At 45.4% G+C, this 26,566-nt stretch overlaps 1 protein-coding gene across 2 annotated transcripts in view; it reads right to left on the minus strand.

Moving 5' to 3' along the window:
* The window catches only part of SYNPR (synaptoporin), a 101,500-nt gene that overhangs the window by 35,090 nt on the left and 39,844 nt on the right, over positions 1-26,566 (minus strand). The window contains exons 3-4 of one of the 2 annotated variants that reach the window (XM_085590340.1): positions 16,632-16,705; positions 6,386-15,649 (exon numbers count right to left, since the gene is read on the minus strand). The exons of the other annotated variant lie outside the window; for it this stretch is intronic. Of the exons in view, the coding sequence (XP_085446466.1) occupies positions 6,386-6,409 (24 nt within the window). The 5' untranslated portion in view covers positions 6,410-15,649; positions 16,632-16,705. The remainder of the gene's footprint in view (positions 1-6,385; positions 15,650-16,631; positions 16,706-26,566) is intronic. 2 annotated transcript variants of the gene reach the window in all.

The raw sequence follows: 26,566 nt of genomic DNA on the forward strand, positions 1-26,566 counted from the left end.
GGATTTACTCTCTCTAATAACCACAGGGATTTACATTATGGCTGAGTGACATGCACACATGGGAAGCACTCTGTGAAGGGAAAGTGCCCCTGAACTTAATGTCTTTAAAGCCTGGCTGGCCAATACAGGCACAGGGACTCAGCCACAGCCAAGGCTACACCACACTGCAGCACTGGGTGGCAGGGACCACAGACCCAGCTTGCAGAGGCAGCGTTGTACACAGTGTGCACAACATCTGTACAACATCTGCCCTGGGGCTGGGACAAGGCACCTCTCCCAGCCAGGGAGCCCAGCCCAATTCCCAGCTCTCCCAGCATCACCACCAGGCACCACTGTCCCTTGGCAGCATTCCCTGATGGCTCCTGGAACTGCTTCCTCACCTAATTTGTGCCTTTGTACTTCCCATTAGCTTCAGCTCCTTTCCCAGCACTGCTCCGTGGACCTGGGCTCCTGAGGAGAATTTTCCTGCTCTGGTGACAGATGCACACAGCAGAACTGAGAGGCTGGAGCACTGCTCTGAGCAGAAATGCTCTGGCAGCTGGGTCCCCAGCGTGGCACAGCGAGGGGGCTGCAAGCAAACCCTCCCCGGGCCAGCACTGATGGAAAAGGATTATTACAGGAAAGGCTCTTGTCCTTCAATCACGCTGTATTATTTATGACCTAATGATTGCCCATTGACTAGCAGGGATTATACATTCCTGAAGATGTTTCTGGGTGAATGAAAGGGCATTAACCTCATTATTATCACGTCCATGCTGATCAGAGGCCATTAGTAGCTTCCTCTCAGCTCCCTAGGCTCGGGTGTAACTATCTGGTGTCATCTGCTGCCTGTCACCTGCTGTCCTACACGCCTGCCCTGGCTCTGTCTCCAAACATGAGGCCCATTGCCTTATCTTAATCCAGTTTTGGATGGAAAAATCCACTGGAGCTGGCTTTGACCTCAACACCCACCTCTGTGCAAAAGGCTGGAATAAGAATTTGCTCCTGGCTAAATATCAGCCCACATGGTAAAAATAATTTATTTTTTAATAATTAAGATGATGGGCTATAAAGGAACATTTGCTTTTCTGAGCTCTGGGAATTCACAGGGAACATTTTGAGCAAGAAACATTTTTAAAATGAAAACCTCCCTCTCCTCTTCTTTTCTGCCACTCCTCTCATACTCTGTCCCCAGAGATGGTATTGCTCTCCTTCCCACACTTAAATCATAAAAAGCAACACCTAAACACAACATATTTAGGAAATGTTAACAACATTGTCCTTATCACACTAGCTCTGAAACACTTCATCTGAACAAGTTAAGTTGTCCTGTTCCTATGCTGCTTCACACCTCTTGCCTGTCTCCTTTTTATTCCACCCCATAATTCATGTTCCATGAGATCTGTACCCATACCTGCTTCCAAACACAAAGAGAAAAAACTTTTCAAAAATCTTGCTTGAATGTTCTCCATTTTCTTCATGGCTCAGAATATTTAATTCTGAGACAACCAGTCATCCTTCCCTTTTTCTCAGCTGCCAGCAGCTGCTGTAAATTTTCTGTGCCACTTCCCAATGTACTTCAAATCCTCCCAGACCCCAGAAAAGAAACAGACATTTGCACAAAACCAATAATGCATCAATATGTTTTTGGCTGTTGCAATCTTTATATCTGCACTGCTGGAGATGAATATCCAGCTTTTTTTAATTTATAGACACTGGCCTGTGGAATAAAGCCAGGACTACTAAAATAAGGAAGCAGAGAAAACACAAGCAGAATGGAAAAAGCAATTGAACATGCTATAAACTTAGAATCAGGTGAAAGCTAATTATGGCCATGCCCACTGAAAAGATAAGGACACAGTGAGGGAGATAGACTTATTAATTATTTGTGTTATGGTAGCACTTAGAAGCCCCAATCCTTTATCTGAGACTAGCTGTACTATACGCTGCAAACACTTAGATGTATCTTCGGATACTTGTACAGAGTTTTAAGGAAAATGGGCAAATGCTCTCTTCCTTTGCCTTCAGCAGTTTCTGGTTTAAAAAATGCTTTTAAAGGAACCTGAGTCTCATCAGACTCATTCTGAGCAGCTCACAGGATGGTCTCATCGGTCAAAGAACAAATAATTCAGCATGAAGACAGCCTGCACTCTGAGCTGAAGAGGGAAAACGCCAGGAAACCCCCCAAAGTGGGCATGAGCTGCATCCACTGCCATCCACATCCCCTGGAATGGGGGACAGAACGCTCACTGTTGCCAACAGAGACGTTTCATCCTCATTGACTCCGTGCAACTTTGATTGCTTTTCTAATTAAGATACATTTTATGGTAATCTACCAAGCCCCTTAGATTAAATCACTCACTTTATCTGTTAGTGCCCATATGTTTACAGCTTTACAGCCTGCTGCAGCATATTTGCTTCACCACGGCGCTGGGGAGTTTCGGTGACAGATGAGGCACTGCACAGCCCTCAGGTGGCACAGGGCTCTCCCACCACCCAGCCTGTGCACAGACAGATGGACAGACAGCCCTGACACACACACAGCAGTTTGGAAAAGAGAGGAGAGGGCAGGCACAGCACTGCAGATACCCCATGCTGATCACCTGTCTCTGTCTCTACAGATGAGCTTAGCACATCTCTCTCGTTTTCTTTTCTTTCCTCGCCTTTTTTTATTTTTTTTTCCCTCCAAAATAAGAGATGGCACATCACAGGGAAGGACTGCTGAAGAGTTTCACAGTACTGTCACATCTCTGACCCCAGAGATCAGTTACCAAAGAGTTTCACTGCAGGTGCAAGGGCTATTTGCAACCTTTGGTCATATGTGCAAACTGAGGACAGGCAGAGCCAGACCCTCCATCTGCACTGGACGCTGAAATAAATAAAGTTTGAGCAAGCTCCACGGTTCTGCAGGGGAGTGTGTCCCCAGCCCCAACCTCACCTGCAGCCCAGACACAGCCATGGGCCCTTCCAGCTCTTCAGGGCTGGCGCTGTGCCACCAGAGGCACAGTGAGGAGCTCCGTGTCCCCGGGGCTCCCCAGCAATCCTGCCTCCTGTGCGGGCACACGCGGCTGCAGCGCTGGCAGGCAGCAGCTTCATCTCTTCAGCTCACAGCAGGCTGCCTGCTCGGCTCTGGGTGAAGGAGCAAGGATGCACTGAGCAGAAACGTGGCCCTTCCCTGCTCCCAATCCATGGCACAGCCCCCAAATGTGGGCATCCCACAGTGGTACCTCAAGCTCAGGAGAGACTCGGAGACCTCAGCTCTGCTCAGAGCAGCTGGGCTGAGTCTCCAGCCCACTTTGCAGAAACAAGTCAAATTCACAATATTTGAAACTACTAGTTCTCAGCTTGCTAATTGAAAGAGAGCCCACAAGCAAAATCAGGAAAAACCAAACTCCAGGTTAGATTGTCATCTACTATCCTGTGTTCACAGAAAAATTCTCTGGAAAAAAATGGTCATATAATTCTACAGGAACTCTTAATCAAGAGTAACATGAAAAATAAAGTACCACCTGCAATCACCAGCACTGACAAGCAGCTGCCACCCAATATCAATACAAATACCTTTCCCCCTGCAGAGTTTCTATTGATCTGAACAGGATCAACAGAGGTGAGGAAAGTACTCATTATATCCAAGGACTCAACTAAGAAAAGAGTACCAGACATTCAGAAGGAGATAGATATTTAAGAAATCAATTTATAAAGGCTTTATGGAATTTCTCTAGGAATTGTTTGAGCTACTAGAGGAGCAGCCAGGAAGACAGGTCTCAAAGGAAATGAAGCTCCTGGGATCCGAATACTCCTAAAATAACGTTTCAAACCCTGACGCACCTCCTAGCAGGGGACAGTGATGTCTGCATCCCACTGGCACAAACCTCAAATTTTCAGCCCCAAGGCTTGCAAAGCACCATGCTGTGAACCTGTCCCTGCAGTTGCACCAAGCCTAGTTTTTACATCAGCCTGAAGTCATCTTTTAGAGTGGGTATCACCCTCCTGGGGAGGTGATGGAGGCTGCTCCAAGGTCTGAGAGCTCAGGGGTGGTTGGTGGTACTGGGCTGGGGAGCAGCTGCCCCCAGACCTGCTACCACCAATTAGCTGGAGATGAAGGATCACCACACATTGCAGCACGAGGATGGGCAAAAGGACAGAGACAAAACCCCATGGACACTGAAGATTTCTGTATGTATGACATGATAAGCAGGGCAAGCTCTCCTGTCCCCCTGAGTTAGTGTCAGCCATACCCTGTAGAGATGTAGGGCTGATGGCATCATTTCTGCTCAGCCAAAAGCTCCTCTGCCAAGAGAAAGTCTTGCAGCAAAATACTTAACCACATTTTTACTTTGTGCCTTAAATCCCTGGGCTGCTGGCAACCTGCCCTCAGGGACAGGGATGAGACTTGCCCCTGCCTGCAGTCAAACCAACCATTTCAAGCCACTTTTCCTGCTTCAAACCTATTAGGATGAGATCAACTGCCTTCCTTAATAAACCACAACCTGGCTTCAGGACAGTCTGGCACCCCTGCTATGATGAGTTATATGGCACAGAAAAACCAGGCCTTTAGTTTTGCAGGCTAGGACCAGGAACTGTGCTTTTCAGCCCCCTCCCCTCATGGGTCACTCAAACATGTTCTCTGACCATCGCCCTGCTCACCTCAAGGACTGCACTGAGCCAGATACCAGGGCTGAGCAAAGTTAGAAATGCCCAATGCTGTTCTCAGGCAAGCAGCATTATGTTTAGAAAGTGTGTGAGATGTGCATTGCTCAGACACCCATACCCTCCACACCTGAGGAGCTAAAAGACTGTGAGGAAGACAATTATGTATTTTTATGTACCTTGCTCTCTAACGTGGTGGCACATGGCACATTTTATGTACCATGTTTTCTGTGCCAAGCACAAACATTCAAGCTATAGAGCTGCTCTAAATATACATGGTCCTTGTGAAATAGCAATCACAAAAACACCAGAAAGCCTCTGAACTGAGTGTCTGTTAACTACATTTTCAGGAACAAAGCACACGGGCTCGCCTGTGGAATGCCCTGGCTGCCTATGGGATGCTGTGTACCAGCATCAGCTCAGCCAGGGCACAGCCCATGAGCCACTGCTGGGGGGCAACACCACCAAATATTCCCATCAGCTGCTCTTCAAGCAGAGAAGGCACATGAACTATTACATTAAAAAAAAAAAAAAAGGTGGTGGGGGGTGGGGGGAGGGATGAATAATTAAAGCTGTCCAAAAGCAGCTTTAAATGACTAAGCAGTTATTGCCAATCTGAAATTTCTCTCTGATTTTAGAAGAGTTTAGCTTGGGCTTGCACAACATCCTTACCTTTTCCTGTGGGTTTAATAAACTCAGTTACAGCCTTCTAACATCTTATTAAAGTACACTTCATACATCTATTAGCATACCCTGGTATCATGAGAGTAGCAGACTATTCTAGGTTTAATCTGTTGATTTTCTGAGCAGATACATACTCAAACATGCTCTCATAGCAGCTCCAACTTGTGCTACAGCTGGAGTTCTTAAATACTTCTAGAGCACCAAAGCTATTGATTCCCATGGATACGATTCAAGTATGAGAGAATGAAAGTGTCATTAAATTAATCAGTATAATGCTGCAAACTCAAGTATTAGGTAGTCTGAAACTATTAAAGCTATAAATGTTGTTTTCCTCAGCCTGCTGTTACAGTCTCTGACTTGTGCTGCCTGGAAATCTCACCAGGAGCTGTGATGGGAAGAGAGAAATGACTGCACCTCGTTGTTATTCACAGGTAACAAGGAGGTCTCCAAGTTAACCAGGAGGGCTGAGGAATGAGGCTGCTGAGCTGTAAAAGCCAAGGCAGGGAGCAGAAAGTCAGAGCAACAGTCTATTGACCTGTACTAATGATGTTACACTCTGAAAAGCAAGCTATTTTCTTAATTAAAGATTTTCTTTATTTCATTAGCATATTTTGATGAGGAGCATGTTGTTGCCAAGCTGTCATACTTGAGATTGATCTAAGGTAATAGGCAGTCAGATTTCATACTTCAGCTTGATCAATATTAAATAGCTCTTGCTGATTTTTTTCCTATCAAATATTGCAGCATTATTTTGGAAGCACCTTTGATTTAAAATGCCAGAAGGAACACAATAAATGAGAATTCCTTTTCCCTTTAATCATCATTGTTCATGTTTCTGCAGTAAAATGAAGTGCAAAACAAGTTTTCAAAGCAGGCATCCCTCTCTGCAACGCCAAATACAAACTGAAAATATTTCAACGTATCTAAAAATCACAGAACAGTTTGGCTCAGCATGAGACTACAAAGAAACCAAGACTAAACACAATTTTGTGGGCTTCACAATTCCTGAAATACCCCACTTCTCCCCCAGCCAGTACAGTTACACAAATAAATAGAGATGCATATAACTTACCGGAGCAAATATCACCATACACATTTACAAAAGGATTTATAATCCAACTTGCGTCTCCTGAAATAAAGCAAGGTTTGTCTCATACTAAAAATAAAGGCTCCCAAAAGCTTCTCACAGGAGAGAGAGAGAGAGAGGGAGGGAGGGAGGGAGGGAGAGGGAGCAAGCGAGCATCAGCTCCTTGCCTCGCTTTTTATGAAGCAAATAAGGAGAGCAAGAAAATCAATGCTGAGAGAAAGTGAGATGATATACCAATCAGGCAGCAGCCTCAGACTTGTTTGCAGAGGGATGGCAAAATGCTCATATTATTAGACACTGACTACACACAGCCTGAGTGGAGGAACAGTTTCCCCTTGGCGAGGGGCTGATGGCTTTGTGGTGGTGCAGGTACCAGCACGGTGGGCTGGGAGATGCAGCCCCTTCCCACCCACTGCTAGTGCAGCCCTCGTGTGTGCTCCATGGCAAAGAATCAGCCCACAATTCTGGGCTGAAGTTGAAAAAAGCTTGAAGATCCTCCAAACTGTCATTGGAGCAGTGCTTCACTGTGGGGTTTGGGGGCTGTTTGGACTCTGTTCCATTTTGAGATGCCTTTCACTGCACCTCAGACAGCTGCCCTGCAGCTGCAGCAAGGAGCCCATGCAGAAAGGGGAAAACTGGAGACTTCTCAAGTTTCCCATATCTTCATGTGTGCTGAGCTCACCCTCTGCTTGCACAGGAGCAGGTCTCCAAAGAGATCTCCAAATTCTCCTGGAATTTGTGCTTTTGTCCCACTTTGTGTATCAGAGAAAACCAGAGGGGAACCTATGGGTTGCCTTGCACCAAGAGGGAAAAAATTTGTGCTATTAATACACCCAAACAAAACCTTTGCTGTGCCCATGTGTTGGGAGCAAGAGGATGTATCAGGCATGAGCTCAGGCACCTGTTTGTGAGCCGGATGCATCAGTGGCAGCCAAACATCACTTCTTTGGGAAGGTGCCACATTTGCTCCCCACAGCAGCTACACTCAGACACAAACCCCACACCTTGTCACAGTAAACTTCCTCACAAGAGGAGCTTCAGGCCAGTCCCACATCTCCCTGCTCTGTGTTCAGGACATCAGCACGTTAAGAGCAGGAAGGGATCCACAGATCCCTCTTGGAAAGGTGCTGGCTCTGCACTTACCAGTGCCTCAACACCACCTGGTATAACCAAGACCAAACCATACTGTGCTGTTTATTGATCAGTGCTGAGCACATCAATGTTTTACTCTCTTTTCTACCCACAGCATCAAACATTTACAAACAGGTGTGACATAAGGCAGATTTCCCTTTTATTAGGAGACAGAAGTTACATGCTGGTATACAGATACATCTGTGGGGTGACAGCAGTTCTCTGCACTGCAGAATTGGAGCACAATTACTTTTCCCCAGCGGCTTGGGATTTACAGTAAATGCTGGAATTCACAGGGAAAACCCTGAAAACAAAAAAGGAAGGAGGCTGAATTCATCTGATAATAGAGTTTATCAGTGGGGGTCTGGCACTGCTAGCACAATCCAGGCACAGAGGAGGCTCTGACAGCCCTTTATGAGCATAGCACTCCAGGCCCCTTTCCCACAAGCAGGAGCTGCACAGCCAGGCTGACAGATGTCACTGCTGTCGATGTGGCCCTGCCTTTCCAGCAGACACAGCCTGATGCTGCTGGATGCTGTAATGAGGAGATGCTGTGATGCTCACCGGGTTCTTCAGGCTGAAGCACTGCTCTGTTGCGTGCTGCATTTTAACATACACAAAACCATTCACCAGCTACCTGCACACTGCCTGAGTCCCAGACACAAAGATTAAACACCACAGTGACTCTGGTCTGCAGAGCTGGGCAGCATTTGCCTCTCCCTGCACTGCGAGCAGCCCTTTGATGCCTTACAGATGCAGGCAGGAGCTGCACGCTGCAGTCACATTCACACTCCACGTGGTCAAAAGGTGACCAAGGACCACACAAAATTTACCACTGCATCAGCACAAAGAGTGTTGCTGGCTTTCCCTCAGCCCTGGGAGCTCTTCTCCAGCCTGTGGGTGCACACTGGTGGGGGATGGCAGGAGGATACTCAGCTTGCCTCAGCTCCCCAGCTGATGCAGCTGACTGCTCCTGGCCTTCTTCACTGCATTCAGTTCTCCAGCTGGCACTCAAATGTGCTGTATCTCATGGTGAGCAGCCTCTTGCTGCAAGGTGTGAGAGCAAGTGAAATGCAAACACCTCTCATTTCCTTTTCCAGTGAGAAAACTTATTTTCCCTTCCCACAGCTAGCAACTGCTTACTTAAATTCACTAAAGTCTTCTGAAAACTTTGAAAAACATACATTAAGAGAGTTTTGCTGAGCTGAGAGCTGCCACATCTCAACCCTCTAAAATATGTGTGCACCTGGGCACCTGTGTGTGATTTAGAGATGCAGATTTAGTACAATGGGTTACAGCACACAAGTCACTGTCCTGTCACACACCTCCTCCAAACAACACTGTAACACAGACTCCACAGGACACAGAAACCAAGGGCTGCTTTTTTCCCTAACTGGTAACACATCATGAATGCTGTGGATCAGTTCTAACACTCCTGAAAGTGAATGTGCAGGTGTTTGCTGACAAGGCAAAACACTTGTCAGGCTGCAGCAGACCCTGCAGCACTGCAGCCTGGTCCTTTCTCCAGCTTTATTAGATTCCTTTTCAAAAATTCATCTGAAACACTGAATGGGGCACTCAGCATCACCAATCACAAGCAGAGCTGCTGCCAACACCAGCACTGCTGTGCCATGTCTCTGTGCTGTATCAGAGCTTTTTACTTCTGATTTTTGAGTTGGGAGTTTCAAAGCAAACTAAAAAACATTCTGGGATTTAAGTCCAAAACTACTTTAGGTACTACTGGGAAGCAATATACATCTAACAGATTTGCATCAACTTTGTGCAAGGTTCATGGCCAGTGCTGCTGAAAGGGATGCAGTGACATCAGCAACAGGACAGGCAGCAGCCTGGGGAGAGATTTGACCCTGGATACAGCAGGACTCAGGAGGCATCTGCATGAGGACAGGCGAGAATTACAAAAGTTGGAAAAGACCCCTGAGATCACTGAGTCCAGCTTAATGCAGCACTGCCAAGTCCACCACTAAACCACATCCCAAAGCAGCACACACACACTGTTTTAACACTTCCAGGGGCAGAGGTTCCACCACCTCCCTGGGCAGCCTATTCCAATGTTTGGCTACCCTTTCAGTGAATAAGCCTTTCCTGATATCTGGCTCCCGACCACTCATTGCTGTCTCTTCCTACCATGCCCCAAACCCACCACGGAGTATCCAGCACCCACACAGCAGAAGCCCAAAGGCACTAACTACCCTTAGACCCTCTCATTGCTCCACTGCTTTATTCTTTATTCTTTATTCATGCTTGTTCACATTGCCCCAGAATCCCTTTTCATTCCTGCTCCTCTCTGTGTGTGTGCAGATTTACAGACACATCTAAAATCACACACTGCACTGTGGAGATGGAGTTTCATCAGTCTAGTCATGGAGCACCTGAGCTGGAGCTTTTCCACATCAGGGTCCTCAGCTCTGCCCAAGGCTGGATTACACTCCTGCCCTGCCCAGGTAAAGCCAGGAACAGGCAGCACCACCAAAAGCCCTTTGGACCATGCTACTGCTGTGGTGGCCACTCCACATTTGGAAAAGTTAATTAATAATATTAAAGTGTCCATCCCACCTGTGCTGCAGGGAAAGCATCAATCAAGGCAGCAGTGGTGTCCAAGAGGGTTGGCAGAGGATAGTCAGCCTACCTGGAGCTGCTGCTGTAAACAACCCTCCAGCACAGGGAATATTAAGATAGGCTGCCTGTTTGCCAGCAGAGATTTTCACATTTCCCTCTCAATCTTTATTTAAATTTGGGAAGACAGAAAACTAACAAAGTCTGAGCTCTATAACTGGAAACCATTTGTTTTTCTTGTGGAAATGGAACATTTCCTAATGAACTTCCCCTCCCCCTGTGCCACTCAGATCCGGATGCAAATATTGCTGCGAGTTTATCAATCTGCGCCTTGTTTCACGCAGTTTGCAATGCTAATGAGTAAACCAATTTTGACATATTATGTAAGCCAGTTTCTGAAACAGAGATTCTTGGCAGGCCAAATGTAAACACAGACACCCTCTTGCATCCAATTTAAATGAGCATGTTTCTGAAAGCACTGAGGGCTTGATTCTGTTGACTTATTCCTGATTTACTCCAGTGGAAAAAAAAAAGGTGAGGGTGGGAGAAGAGAAAGAAAATGAACAAAAATACCCCTTCAATTCAATTACTAGTGCAGCAGCAATTTGCAAAATGGATCTAATTTTGTAGCAAGGAAATGTGCTGGAATAAGCTAATACATGGTGGTGACTCGGGCACTGTGTGAGCATCAGCACAGTACACGCCTGGGAGCACAAATACCATTCCAGATGGAACTGAGGGGGGGAGATGACAGCTCTCCTCTCCTTCATCCCCCCAAGCCAAAATTAGGTCCAGGTACTGGCCCACGGGTTGGACCAGCCCCAGAAGGTGACTCCTTCCAGCCTCCTGCTCTTCCACCAGAACTCTGCAGAATGATGCCTATGGGAGCAGCAGACACAGTCCAAGAGCAGCACCAGCTGTTTTGAGCTGCCTCTGTCCCTCACAGGGCCAGCAGGAACCCAGAACACACAGGAATATTTGTTTCAGCACACACTAAAAGTTTGCACATCACCAGCACATGTCCAGGTGTCAAGACCCCACACACTACTCCTGACCTTGTCCACCTGCCTCAACCTGGCAACAGGCCCCAGCACAGAAAGTCAGACACTGATTAATGGATTATATCCACTTTTTAAAGACTAGCACCAGAAAAACATGCTGGAAGGTACCCACTTTGGATGGAGACTGCAACAACCAGCAGAACAACTCCCAGTGACACAGGGATGAGCTGAAAGTCACAGGCTCAGAGGCAGGGTTAGAAAACAAAAAAAGAGAGGGGATACATTTTTAAAAGCCCCTAAAAAAAAGGCCCCTACTGGAGAGATGAACAGGATTTTATTAAAGTGAGGAAGGGCCGAAATCAAATCTTTCATTTGCACTTTTCCCTGTACCATCTGGAGCACTTGCATCTGCCAAAAGCAGGGCACATTTCTTTGGCTAGGAGAGCCAAATGGGGTAGAGGCAAACCTGGAGGTGGCCTTTGCCCTGCTATCAGCTCTGGGTACCTCTACAGTGCTTTAAAACTGAAACACATGTGTGAAGTTGAACTGTGATGCTCCTGCCATGACAGAGTAAAAGCAATAAAATCAGAGACATGCTGTGCTGTGAGGTTGGGTGTGCTGCCACAGAACATATTTATTGTGTGTCACAGATCCCAGCAGGCACCAGAGCTGCAAAACACCATCTCACATTAAATTCCCTGCACAACATCCCAAGCAGGATAGCATTTATCATACCTGGATCTTTTACATGACAAAGTAAAGGAGAGCAAAATGAAGAATACTTTTAATCTCCAAGCAAATGTCCCATCCTGAGCTTTCAGTGGTGAAAGCAAACCTGAGAATTCCTCCCTTTGTGCTATGCTGCACTTTCAAGCTATGATCATGAGCAGCAAAATGCTACACATTTGTTGGCTCATTAAGTTTCACCCTGCAAGTTTAACAACTGTGTATTTCTAAAGTAATTCAAGTTTTTATGCCATAATAGAAAACTTACTGCTGTCTAGACACAGAGGAAAAAAAAAAAAAAAAAGGACAGTGCTTGAAAGGAGGGCAGCAGACAAGGAAGCACCACTTGGGATGTGAACAACAGGAACATGAGATGCCTGCACAGCCCCAGCCCTGCAGGGCACAAATCCCAGCACTGCAGGGCTGTGGAAGAGCAGCAAAGACTGGGAAGAGAAGATGCCCTGCAGATCTGAGAACCTCACAGGTTTTTGTCCAAGTCCAGCTCTTTGCCAGCCAGCAAACACCCCCACTACACACTCTGCCATCCCAGCACGGAGCCCAAGGCAGGAGCAAAGCCCAGAATCACATCACAGCATGGACTCCTATCCCAGCAGGGAAATGATGGCAGCGAGCAACCAATGCAGACTGATGTGCCATAACACCTCCCTCTATCCCTCCTGCTTATCTACACCTGGCACATTATAGTAACAGACAGGTAAATGGGGATTTAATTCCCAACATCTCATTTTTTACTGTAATTGCAAACGATTTGGAATAACTCCCGTGGTTAGAAGTCCAACTGTTATTCAGAGTTAGTCAATTTGGAAAGCCCTCACTGTCCACTCAAGCATCCCCTGGATTTCTCATGCTCAGAAGATTGCTTCTGCCTTTCCCTAATTCCTAGTGCTTTCTGCATTTTTAAAACATTTTCCCATTTCCGCATGTCTTAAATACCAGATACTATAACCATATAAAGAACAAGCAGAAGGCCAAATGGATACCAACTGGATGATAAAAACAGCACGAAATAAAAGAGAATCGGATTATTTTCTGTTGTAATTTTTATAGCTATTTAACAGAAAGAATGGAAAAATCTAATTACTGTCAACTGCAAGTTTTCAGCTACCCAGCCAGCAGCGCGCTGTTATTAAACTACTGTATAATTGCCTCTTTTACTCTGCTTCCCACAGAAGTTGTGTTATTTCACTCATAGTTAAACTCATAATATTGGCTTCATAACTAATCCTGTCAATTGAAGTCCCTGGGGGCTGGTGCAAGGCTAAAAATAGCAAGGGATTGTTTCTTCCCTTAGCTTTCCTTCAAAGCCCATTTCTGCAGGCACTGGGGCTGCACTTGCCAGGCTGCCACCTCTGGCCTGTGAATGCTGCTCCTACAACTCAAAGGAACACAAACAGGTCCTTCCAGCAGGAGATTCAGTCCCTTGTGCTGTCTCCATCCCAGGAAAGGCCAATCCTGCCCATCTCTCCCTCCTGACTCAGGCAACTCAATTCAGGTATTTGATGCTGCACAGTTGAACCCCACCTCCAAGCCCAGCTGTGACTGCCTGCCCTGGGACTTCCTCCCAGCCCTGAGGTTGAGCTGACACTCACAAAACCTGAGGAAACATGAAAAACACAGGTTTGCTCCTTCCCCAAACACTGGGACAGAGTCTCACATAAAAAACCCCACCAAGACACCCAGCTACCTGTTCAAGCATCAGAGATACCCACTGAGATGTCTGTTGGGCTCCAGGATCTTAAAGATCTTTTCCAGACTAAATGATTCCGTGCTTCTCCAAGATGAGTACAATTTGTCTATGCACTTACAGGAAACTGCAAAAAGCACCAGATTTTCAGCCATCCAAATAGTTAAGCTCTGTCTGAAGCCTTGTTTCCTGCACATCCTGGATTGATGCCCCTTGCTAATTCATGGCATGGTCATTTCCTGGAGATGGCACTGGATTTGCTGTAGAAGATACAGCCAGGGTCTCCTGCTCTCTCCTCCAGCATGTCCTTCCTTCCCTGTGGGATACCCCTCTTGCCCAGGACACAGAGGGCCTAAACTCACTGTTCAGCTCAGGTTTGGGATGAGGTGGTAGGCTGGAAGGGGTGAGGGAAGACAGATTTGACCTCACACTCAGCCCTACAGTCTGTCTCTCTGGAGATAACAACCCTGTGCTGGGGTTGCTCTCTTGTGGGCACGCACAGAAACTGCTGAGAGCTGGCAAGGAAAAGATGGGAAAAACACATTTCCCAAAGTGGTGCCCCAGAGGAAGGTGCCCATGCCAGGAGGTACCCAGTGCCAGGGCTCTGTGTGCATCTGGACCAGCTCCAGAGCCATCTCTCCTGCCTGGAAGAGCCCCTCCCTGTGCTGGGGCTGACACACACAGACAATAGCACTGAGCACATCAGCACACTCACTGCTGCACCAGGTCCATGTGGGAATCATGGCAGACTGGTTCATCTGAGGTGTTTTTCCTTCTGGGAGAACCACCACCCCACCTACTACAGCCAGAGACAGAGGGTAAAGCATCCCAACCTTCACTCAGCCTGCTCCTGGAGCCATCCTTGGGATGGACAAACAGCAGTGTCCAACACAGGAGGGAGAGAAACAGAGCACCAGTTAAAAAAATGTGTTAAAAAAAAAAAATTGCTCATCCTTTCTCCCACCCCACAGCAGGGATGGACCATTCCCAGCACAACGCTCTGCAGCCACACAGGAATTAATGCTTCCCATGCAAGCCTGAGACACCCTGACCAGAAGTCCAGAGGGACTCCAGGATTAAAAATCCTTTGTGTGCACTGGGCGAGCCCTCAGGGAAAAGAGCTCTTCCCTGAGCTGCATTACTGTGTACTTCCCCCATCACTAAACTTGCTCCACATTAAGACAAGAAGATGGAAAAATAATTTTTACCATTGCTTGGGCTGCCAAGAAGCACCACGGTGCTCCCAGGCAAACTAGGAGAGCTCCCAGCACATCCAGCCTGGAGAGCCCTGGTGCTTCCAAGGGCTGGGGGACTGCCTTGGCTGACAGAGCTCTCAGCAGCCCTGAGATCTAAAATAAACATGGTTAAACAGTGTTAGATTTCTCACCCAAGGTGATGTGCAAATGAACACTCAGGCTGACAGACCTCCCTACTCAGAAAGCTGCAAAGACACAGGGAAAGCAAGTTATGGCCAAAGTCACCTTAGTGGTGGCACTGTCAGTGAGCTGCCACCACCCTGCCAGCAAACAAAGCCCACAGCCTCAGCTGTACCTGGCATGGTGAGGACAGAGGAGGGAAGCACCAACACACCAGGGCTGAATTAAACCCACCAGAGTCACCAAGAACTACTCCTGTGTCCAAGTACAGGAGGAGAGTAAAGGACAAACAAGGAAGACTGAGGCTGCCAGGCACAGGAGCAGCAGAATCTTTTGTTCCTACACTTGTTGGTGATGGCACAGCACACAGAGGAGCTCAAAGCAACAAAACAGATCTGGTGGCATGAGCCTCAGTGGAGGTGACAATGTGTATGTCCCCTCTTTGGATGCTCAGCCAGGTCCTCAAGGAGAACATGGCAAAGCAATCACTCTTATAAACACAGGCCTTAATATCAAAATCAACATCCTTGGAGTCTGATTCTTCAAAAATTCTAAACCTAGAAGCTCCCAGTGTTCTTCCATCTCCTTTTGACTATATTGCTTGTGGTGTGTCCATTTAAAATTGTCAACTCTTCATCCTCAAAGAAGAGGGACGAGAGTCCCAGGCTGTCCTCATGAAGTGACATTGTTTTTTGATGAATTCCCATCAAACAGCAGTGGATCCTCCAGGATGTATCTGGAAGGGAAGAACACAAGCTGAGTAAACAGTGGGTAAATCAAGGCCAACCCAATTTTCACCATTTGCACAGTGACCCAAGCATGCAAGAAAACATGTGCAAGGGTCTCTGTGTTCCCCAAATTAAAGTACTGTGGATAAAAAGATGAAAATGTATTTCAATTGACTCATTGGTCAGAGAAAAATGAAAAGGAAGTACATTACTGCTTCCATAAGTTCTAATTATCAGTGGATTTTAAATACAAGAGCAAAGCATTCATCTTGCTACCTATTTTTCATTAAACATAGAATCAAAGAAGTCATCAGCTTTCCTAGATGGAAGCAATTAAGGAGAGCACAGGTTGTTGTGTTTGCAGTGGAGACAGGAGCCTTCCCCTCAGCAAATCATATGCTCCCAGATGCATCCAACCCACCAAAAGCTTTCAGCCAGCTGTTAGCCCAAGGCTTGTTCCCAGATGTGGGGCACCCTGCTGCTCCAGCAAGCAACCCACCCACTGCTCCAGCTCCACGGGATGTGCAAATCCCTCCCCCCTTCATAACTGCATCCATTATGGGAACAAAACACAGCTCTTCTGAGAAGGGCACACCACACCACAGAGCTGCCCCTGTGCCAGCACAGAGGGGAGAGGAGACACCTGTGTGTGCCCACCTCATGCTGCAGGACACTTGCACCCTGCAGTGGATGGACTTCTTGTCACACCTAAAGAAGTTGGTGGTCCCTTGTAACACAGCCAGGGACCACTGAAGAAACTCCACATGGAGAACAAAGCTGAAGGAAAGCAAGGGTTGGGCCATGTGAAAAGGTTACACCTCTCCAACTGATGTCCCCAAAAGTGCAAGTGTAGGATGCTGTGCTGGGGACATCTCCAGTTCTGTCTCAGACATGTCATCAGGGTATCTTGTATTGTCCCGATGCTCAGAAAAATCAGTCACACCCCTAACAGAAAGTAACAGCCATTGCAAACACCAGGCAATGTCTTACCTGAGTATCATCATCAGCAAGGCTCTTCCAAACTCCAGCTGCAGGAAGGTCAGGGCTGAGGTACTTTATTTCCCCTGTGAACGAAGGCGAATGGTGCAGTTTTTAAGCTTCACGTTAGGCAGCCACACAAGTGCTTCAGGTTGACCTTCCCTGTGGATTGCAGAAGACTGTCCTTGTCCAAACAGCAGAGGCTTTCTGTGCAAAGCAGCTCACTGTCCTTGGGCTTTTGCACATTTTGTGTGTGTACAATTCAAGTATTTGTTATTATTTCTTGAAATGAGAATCCCCCCAGGAGCAGCACTTGGTTTACATGGAAGACAATATTCTCTCAGACCAGTAATTTCCATTAAAGTATTTCACAGAAGTCTGGGTGTTCAGTACATGCTTGTTGGCAATTTATGCAAATCTAGTCTACAAATAATCTTGACAAATAATGCTAAGAGTGAATTTGGGCTGAGGCTGTCTGAGATCACAGGTGTTGGTTAGGTTATCAGACACAGTGGGTGGCATGTTAATGTGTTCACATCTTAACTAGTGGGTATAAGCGAGAGGCTTGATCTACAACTGAAAGAAAAAACTGAAAGAAAAATTGAATATAGAGCACAACAGATATTGCTGAACAGATTCGCATGTGGGCACTTGATTTATCACAATGCCTACATAAATATGTATGGAGCAACTGCTTCAGAGAGGCCCCATGCATGGACAAGCCTGTAAAATAAGTTTTCTAATCTAAATATTAAAATTGGCCCTTGGCAAGTAATATAAGTAATAGTCTCTTACAAAATCACTGTTTCAATTAATTTTACTGGCATCACCTTTATCTGTGCAAAAAGGAGAGAGAAGCATCAAACAGGCCTGAAAGCCAGCAAAATAAATTCAGAGTTATTTTCAAGAGGTCTGCTTGTCTCACAGCTAAGAAAATGCACCATGAGATAGAAAAACAAGTTTAAGTCCTGTCTCTGCCAGGGCCGAATTCTTCTCTGTAGAAAAGTAGGATGTATTTCTTGCAGCAAACACAAAGCATTTTCTCTTCCTTCAACGAACAATCATTTTTTTCTTAACAGTTATATCAAACAACTTACATTTTTTTTCACCCTCCAGTAGCTTTGTTTTACTGCAATTTTCATTGTTAAAAAAACCCCAAACCAATAAAATCAAAAAAAGTACCTTCCCCCTTCCTTAAACCGATTAGAAATGTTGTCCACTTTACCCTGTGGAAGTGAACTGAACTATTCCCAACAGCCACTCAAAAAATACATAATCACCATAATTACTGGTGGCATCTAATTAACATTCAGCTTCCTCTCTACAGCAGCTACAGCTGGACAATCCATTTATTTCAACCTAAAATTAATGCTCTCCTAATTATTTTCCATCTCACTAAGCAGCCCACCTGTGCCTGTTTCCACCGACGGCTCGGTCTGGCACAGCCTGGTGAGCTCAGCCTGGAACAGCCTTGCTAACAACTGCCCAAAGCAGACAGGGGGATCTGCTCCCCTTAATTACACAGCCCCTGGCTCTGGTAGCCTGCTTCATCAGGATTCTCAAAAGAAAAAAAAAAAAAAAAAAGGAAAAAAGGAAAAATTAAAAAAAAGAAAGGCAAAGGAGCTTCAAAAGGCTGCAGCCACCCCAAGGGACTTTGTGCTCTGGGTTTGGTAGGACGGGGTAGAGGATAAACGAGACTGTAAAATGCACATGCCTCTGGTTTGATGCTGTGGACCTGTCTTCCAGAAGGGCATGGGGTCAGGGTGGGCACACCAGTGGTCCAAAAGCCTGGCACATCCTGGTGCTGGTCTCCAGGCTGGAGAAAACCCTCTGCTGCCACCTTTGTTCTCCTTCCTTGGTCACTCTGTAGCAGCAACAGGAACAAAACTCAACCCAAATACTATTTTAATATAAAGACAGCTAGGGATTACACAGATATAGCAGCCTGCTTTTATGAACTGCTTGGTATCAGTTACTCAGAATAAAACGAAGTACATGCAAATCTCATGATACCTTAGTTGTTTCAGTCTACTCCTAGCCTTTTCCACCCCCATATCACTAATCAGGCAACTTTTTAATTCACTTCTATTTTTCAGACATGCATCACCTCTTGTTAGGAAAAATAATGCCTTCTGTTGCCATCTAGGTGAGCTCCAACTCATTAGCTCTGTCTTCTTCCAAAACTCAGCTAAAAACTTATTTTCTTTTTTGCTCACTCCTCTCTCTCTCTTTGCTATTATGTTTCTACTTGTATTATTTCAGCCTGTAATGATTGTAGCACTCCTAGGAATGATGATCTGCAAAATTATCTTGTAATTGCATTCATATTTGAACTTTCATCATTACAACTAAATACATAAAGGGGGATGAGAAGAAAACTGACAGTTACTGGGGGAAGCTCTTGGCTGAACTTCTCCTGAACTCAGGAATTACTAACGCCTCTTCCTCTCCCTTCGCCCCCACTTTAATTTGTCAGCTCCAGGGTGAATCTCTGAAGGCACCAAGAGGTCTCTGCTCAGCACGGCCAGCTGGGTTCACAAAACCCACAGTAACACAGTGTTCACCCCCAGTCAAAGTGGGTAAGGCAAGTTAATAACGTTCAAAATCCGTGGGGAGAAGGAAGGAGCTCAGCCAACACATTCTTGTGGATGTCACTTGCTTCAGAGACCAAGGAGAAAAATACAGCAGATCAAGAAAGGTCTTAAGAGTTGTCAGAAATAGCCTGAGGGAAAAAATAAATCAGTGCATACATACTGGAAGGCTATTTATGCAATAGTCAAGTCGTTATGGTTTTGATACCAAGGTAAGAACTACAAATAACAGTTAAGGTCAGAAATTCAGTATCTTCAGGCTGTGTGTACAAATTTTTCCCCTCTTCATCACCTCCTGAGCAGTAAAGTGCCTCCAAATTGAATTGTCCAGACTTCCCCAAACAAATTTTCAATTCCACAAAAGGTAACCTAATCTTGGCAGCTGACCTATAAAACTTTTGAGATATGGCTAGAGGCAGAGGACCAAATTTTATGAAAATGCCCTAGTTCTTATCAGTGCAAATCAAGCTAAGATGGATCAGAGAATTGAAGTCCCAGCATTTGCTAAACTCAAAAGCTCCCCATGTGCTCCCCTGCCTGTCCAGAAGCACTCAAGTTTGAAGGACTAACTGCACACAAATGTATTTTTTTTTGCCATTTTTTTCCAGAAAATAATTCAACAGAGTTAACACAAAGATTTCCAGCCAGCAGAACATTGCTGAGATTCCCTAGGTGAATTCCCTCTTGCATCTCATTTACCTTCCTGGTGAAGCCCAGATTTGCAGACACCTGGTTTTTGAGCTGCTGGGCTCTCCACGCCAGCCAGGCTCACACCTCCTGCTGCACATTATTTCTCCTGGAAAAGGCACTCAAAGCATCAGCAAGGAAAGAGCCCTTGCAAAGCCCAGAAGTTCTGGCCCAGCAGAGGAGGAGGGATGGGTGGATTCTCTGGTGTCTGGTTGCACATATACTACCACTGCAAGTACTCTCAGCAGGGGCAGTGTGGGACTTGGGAGGTTCCATTTATTTTTTTAATTTACTTTTACAAAACTTCCAGAAATTCAGATTCTTTGAAACCCCACTATCCTACCCCATCAAGCTGAGGCTGTCCAGCAGGTTCACAATTTGTACGCCATGTCATGTTGCAGGGTGCCAGCCACAACCAAATTATTTCATCTGATGCTTGAAGACAAGACTTACAGATGACAAAAGAAACATCTTCAAACTAATAGCCCTCTCCAAAAGCCAAGCAGGTAGCAACTTATCACTTCCAACCTCAGCTAGCTTTTAGCCTCTTCTTGAGGCAATTAACTCCATACCCACCCCCTGACACCTTCTCACTTCAAAAAGCAGTTCCCAGTTCACTGCCACAGGGCTCTGCATTTGGATCTCAAGCTTCTGTCTTTATTGCCTTTCCTCTGCAGGGCTCTGCATGTGTTTGTCTGGGCATGTGTTTTCTCACCCTGATGAATTCATTATTTATGGGGCTGAAAGAGCAAAGCTGCTGAAATCATTTAGCTCTTCTGCATGTCTCCCAAAGGCATAACAAACATAATGGGAAAGCAAATACCAGGCTAAGCGGGGTTGTTTGAGGGAGAGCACAGAAATGAACGTGGGGGTGCTGTGCAGCAGGTATGCCAACACATGCCATGCTTTCCTGCCTGGCATGGGGCTAAATCCCTCCTGCCCTGGTTCCAGCTGCTCGTGGGGATGCCCAGAGCAGCCAGGACCAGCACAAGGCAGTGTGCTCCAAAGGACTCTGTTCTTGGGTGTTCAGCTTTTACCAGATCTGGCAAATGGCACTAGAGGGCAGAGCTGTTTACCCTCAGCATATGAGACAAGGGAAAAAACCCACGACTTTCAGGCAGTTTCTGAATTCTCCACAGTCTTGTTCAACACCAAAAGCCCGTTAATACACAAAAGCCACCAAATATACTTCCCCTCAGAGTGACAAGCACAGGCATTAACGAGCCAGCTGAGAGCCTGCAGTTCCCTGCTCTGTCTTTACTAAGACTGAAGACCTGGAGGTGTGTGACAGCCTCCTGCCAAGGCAGCAGCAGCTCTCCCTGGGCTTGCCTTGCCTCTCTGCATTCCAGGGTGCACAGGGTAATACAAATAACACAGATCCCTCAACAGCAGTGGGGGGTAACAAAGCCTGTTCTCTTCCCATCACCGATGCAGATGAAAAGGCTTTACTCATCAGGAAGCTTTGATCACAGAGCCCAGAAATTATGGACCACGCTGACACTGCTGCCCAGGCTTGCTGCTAAGCATCTCAACAGATGGAAAGTGCTTCCAAGCAGGTGAAACCTTCAAGGTTATAGCTTTTGTTCTGAGCAGATGACCAGAGGTTGAGAGAACCCCTGCAGGGGTTCTTGAATGCACATCTACCCTATGAACCACAGGATTCACATTCCAGAGAGCACCTCCAGCATCCACCACTACATCTCCTGTACCTCAGCTCACTACACTTGGCTCAGGAGTGGTGGGAGAGACTGTGATTCTCAAAATTGACACTCTTGTGCTGTTACATGCTAAGTTTTTTGGATGGTATGCATTTGCTAACTTCAACAGACTTTTCCACAGCATCCCTGGTACTGAGAGCTCCCTTGGATGAGGATTATGGCCCCAAGAACCCCACTCCTTATTACTCATAAATCCTTTTCTTATTATTTCCTCAGTGCACACAGTGTGCTTTTCTTTATTATTATCAAGATCAGTCATCCTGCAGGCCTGTTTACTGTTGAGTAAGGAAGCAAAGGAGTCTTGCCCCAGAAGTCACTGCTCCTTCCAGAGTCTAAGGAACTTGTTCATGAAGTACCACCTTGCATCATTTCCCAGCTCTGCTGCCCATGAGGGTACTCCATAACAAAATCTCTCAAAAGGGGAAGGAAAATACCTGCAAAATATAACTCAGAGCAGAGACATTAATGGCTTAGCCAACAGCTCAGAACAATGTTGGCTATCTTAATAGCGTGAAAAAGAGGTCTATTAATATTTAAAGAGAAGGAAGGAAATAATACTGGTTTCAGGTCTCAGTCACATTTTGTCCCTTGCCACAACCACTTTATTCCACATCTCTTCCTCCTGGGCACACCCTGAATCTCCTGCTTTGCAGAGGAAAGGCAGTGCATTGTCTTGTTTTTGTGCAGAATTTGATTTCAAAGTCATCATTGCAAAGAGGGTTGAAAGGACCCTCAGAGCAGAGGCCAGACAGCTCTATCTTTTCTGGCAGATGTTTATCTAACTTCTGACTCCCAGTGACTGTAACTCTGCAACTTCCTGGGGCAAAACTACCCCAGTGCTTCTCCATCTGCTTCTTAAAATTGTATAACCCTTAATAACACGTCTTGTCCTCCCAACCAGCACAGACAAGAGAACAGCCCATTCCATTCCCTTCCTCTCTGTAGCAGCCCAGGAGAACTCAAAAAATATCTCACCTCCTTCCAGTTACCTATTTTTGCCCCCCACAGTAAATAGCCTGAACCCCACAAGTGTTCTCCCCATTCTCAGTTCTCTACTCTCAGTTCATTTTTAGTATCCCTTTCTTGACTGTGTTTTCCCAACTATCTCTTTCTTTTAGAATGAAGCCCGAAATGTGATGGTTTCCCAGAGTCTAACCAGCACAGAGCAAGGCAGGAAAGATTGCCTCACCTGCCCATCCCTCAGCTCTCCCAGTTTCTTGTGGCCCCACAACCTGGCCACTTTGCAGAAAACTTACTTCTAGTCTGTGAAGCACCCTGTCCTCACCAATCCCCTTCCTCCAGAGTCCCATTCCAGGGACTTGTGACACTGTCCCTGTTCCTCCCCAAGAGATGCTTTGGGATCCCCTTTCTCACTGACTTATCTTGTGCATGTTTTCAGTCCTGCCCCACAGATCTACACAGGAATTGTAGACAAAACAACAGCAAGGACAGGCAGGTCTGGCTTACCTGAGCACGTCACCTGCCCAGCTCACACCTGCACCAGCCACTTGGTCAAAACTGCTGCTTCTTCCCCATCCATCCCTTAAAAGCAATGGCTGTATGTGATTCTGCAGCTGTAATTAATGATGGCCTCTTAAATTTTCACTTGGGTTGACCTCAGTTCACCTGCACTGACCTCAGACATGGTGAGTTTGGTGGTTATGCCCATGCTCACAAACCCAAGTGCACCCCAGGCATGGCTGGCTCTTCCTCAGCCCATCAATCACTGCCCCTTGCTCCTCCTCTGGACACTGGCTAGCCTCACCAAGAGGCTGTGCAGAGCAACTCTTGGGTTGTGGGAAACCTGAGCAACATTTAGATTTGCAGATAAAACATCTTTACTCTGTCCACTTAACAATTTAGCATGTAGTTATTGTCTTTAAATACAGTTGGGCAAAGAACTAAGATGCACACTGTTCTTATTCTTCAAATAGTTACTAACAAATTATAGTAGTATACTAATACTAGAGGTATTTTTTTCTTAAGCTTCATGATCATTCTCTAACTGTGACTGTGACCATCATGTACACTCATGTTGGAGCACTGTGCTGGGCTCACTGAATTTACACTTCATCCCCGAGGTCTGCTGCAAAGTCTCGTGACCAGCCTGAAAAAAACAATACTTAATTCTTTCATAGATTCTGTCTCTGAAGTACAGATCACTCAGAATGAAGAAAAAAAAAAGCTTATGAAAATTGAAACTGATAAACAGTACATATATATGAGTAGTAATTCAGAAACAATATGAAGCACATAAAAGGACTAGTTCCCTACCAAGTAAAACACAAAATACTAACACCCCTGCATAAAATGAAATTAAGCCAAAGAAAGTTTAAGCAGCATTAAAAAATCAACATCCTTTTAATGTCAATGACCAAATCTGAACCTAGTTTCAGCCACTTTCTAGGTTTTTAACATAATTTTTTAGCCCAAACATACCTGCCAAACCTGCCTGGATGCATTTACAGCAACTCAGATGTGATTGTGCAACAAAATAAGTGATTTGCATATGCAAATTCTCATGAAAACCATGAACAGACAAATGACATAGATAATTTTTCAATGTGTGCTCAGAAGCTGACAATTTAATCATTTTAAGTGTAAAACAGCCTTTTTGTTACTGCAGAACACAAGGCCTGTCATGATATTATAAATGAAACCCATAAATTGCTATCAAAGAACACCAAGGCCTGGATGGATTTAAAATAAGAGCAAGGCTGACACAAATCAATAGTGGTAAACAAGAGTCTTCAAACAATCTAAAGGACAAATCTCTATGTGCATTTGACTATATACTACCATATTAAACATGACATTTACAGAATCACAGAATGAATCACAGACTGGTTTGGGTTGGCAGGGACCTTTAGGATCATCCAGCTCCAAGCCCTCTGCCACCCACTCACACAAGCTGATGTGGTATTTTGGCATAGCTGGCCATGCAGGAGGATGCTGGGGAGACGTGCAGGTGCCATTTCATGGGATGTTTCCCATGCCCATAAAAGCTGGCTCTCCCAGAACCTGTGGATGCAGGCAGTGCTGCCTCCCATGGTAGGGAGGAAAAGGATCCAGCTTGGGGTCTCTGATGCAGATCTTTTTGGGCAGACAATGGATTTTTCTCCCTGTGCCCCTGGGTCACTCCCTTGATCATCCCTCTGCCTTTCACCTGCAACTCGCTTCTTCTCACATGGCTTCCAAGTACTTTTAAAGAATTCTCTCATCAGCTGACATTTTAGCTGACAATCACCTTGTGTCTGCAAATCCAGATAGTTAACAAACCTATTTTCTTCTATTGTGAAAGTATTTTTAGTACAGAAATACAAGCTTTAATAAACAGCACATTCTATATGAAAGAAAAAGAAGTTGCTCTATTTGTAATCTAAAATATTGATTATTTTTAAAAATATTTGCATAGTTTTGTTTAATGTTCTAGAAACCTAAAACTGAGATCAAAGAGACTGACTTCATCAGAGACAATAGGTTTTATAGAGCTCTGCAAAGTTCTACCATTGCCTGAAGAGGTTTTAATTCAGGAAAGATCTTTACATTTCCAGCCTGCCAGTTTCAGTTAAGACTAATAATTACACTTGTAAACAGACTGCTGGCTCTTACCTGAACTGTGATTTTAATACCAGTTTAGAGGTCACATCTTGTTGCTCATACTGGACAATTTTGGGCTAGGGTAAGAGAAGTTTCTGTGAACCAGGTCACCTCCAGTATGTCATGGTTTGACACCGGCCAAACACCAGGCACCCATGAAAAATGTTTGCTCACCATTTCTTACTCTCAGCTGGGCAGAGGAGAGGGAAAAAGAATCAACAAAGTGCTTATGAGTTGAGATGAGGACTGGGAAAAAACACTCTAAGGGCAAAACACGTTCAAATTTAAAAAGTAAATCAACACACAATAGGTGACACCACGGCTCATGTTCTGGGGTAATTCAAACTGCAAATAACTTGCAGTGCCCAGAGAAGCAAAGAGTCAGAAATAAGGAAAAAAAAGCATGTTTATATGTTTAATTCAGCCAACCACAGTATTAGTACACTATTTTATTTAAAATTGTTTCCATTGTTTCTAACTGCAGTTTTATGGCTTCTCCATACAGGGACTATCAGTGACAAAATTGAGTAATATTCTGCAGTACATAATTTCAAACATACACAGGTTTAAACACGGCTCTGTAGACAATGATACTGAGGTGTGCCAAAATGATTGCTTCCACTCAGCTTTCAGGGAATCAACACTGATTTATGACTAAAACCAATTGCATTGAAATCAAATGGAAGTCAGACGCTGCCCACAGTTTTACATGCACAAAGTGCTGGGAGGTGATGGGGAAAATGGACCATTAGCACATGATTTCTGAAATAACCACAGCACTGCAAAATTAGATGACTCTGACCCTGTAGTGAGCTACAGTCTCCTCCAGAGCCTTTTTTGCTCATCAGTTGCCTCTTCTGCAGATCCACCTTGCTCTCCCTAGGTTTCCCATTAATTCTGGTCCCAGTCTGGGGCTTGTGGAGATAGAGCCAGCCTGAGCTTCCCACATCAGGGTGGATGTGTCAGCTGGGGCACATGTTTTAGAGCAGGGGGAATTAAAAAAAAAAAAAAAAAAAAAAAGAGCAAAGGCTGACACTTCCACAGAGCTTACAGCACAAATAACACAACAGTTATTTAGCAATCTTGTCATTGCAGGCAAAGTTACAGCTGAGTCCTGATGGTGCTTTGATTTTAAAGCTCAATCTTTGTAAACACATTGGCTAAATTAAGGATATGGATAAAGGCAGTGGGAGGCTTTCCCCCTGCAAAGAGCAGAAAACAGTTTGTCTTGAAAAAATTAATCACAAAAACCATGCCTCTATTTAAACAATTATTTCCAAAATTTTGGAAGGGATTTCATCTTCCCTAGAACTCATCATTACATTTGGGTTAACAAGCACCAGAAGTAAAA

This window comes from Lonchura striata, chromosome 12 (assembly GCF_050655825.1).
Source record: "Lonchura striata isolate lonStrDom1 chromosome 12, ASM5065582v1, whole genome shotgun sequence".
NCBI lineage: Eukaryota > Metazoa > Chordata > Aves > Passeriformes > Estrildidae > Lonchura > Lonchura striata.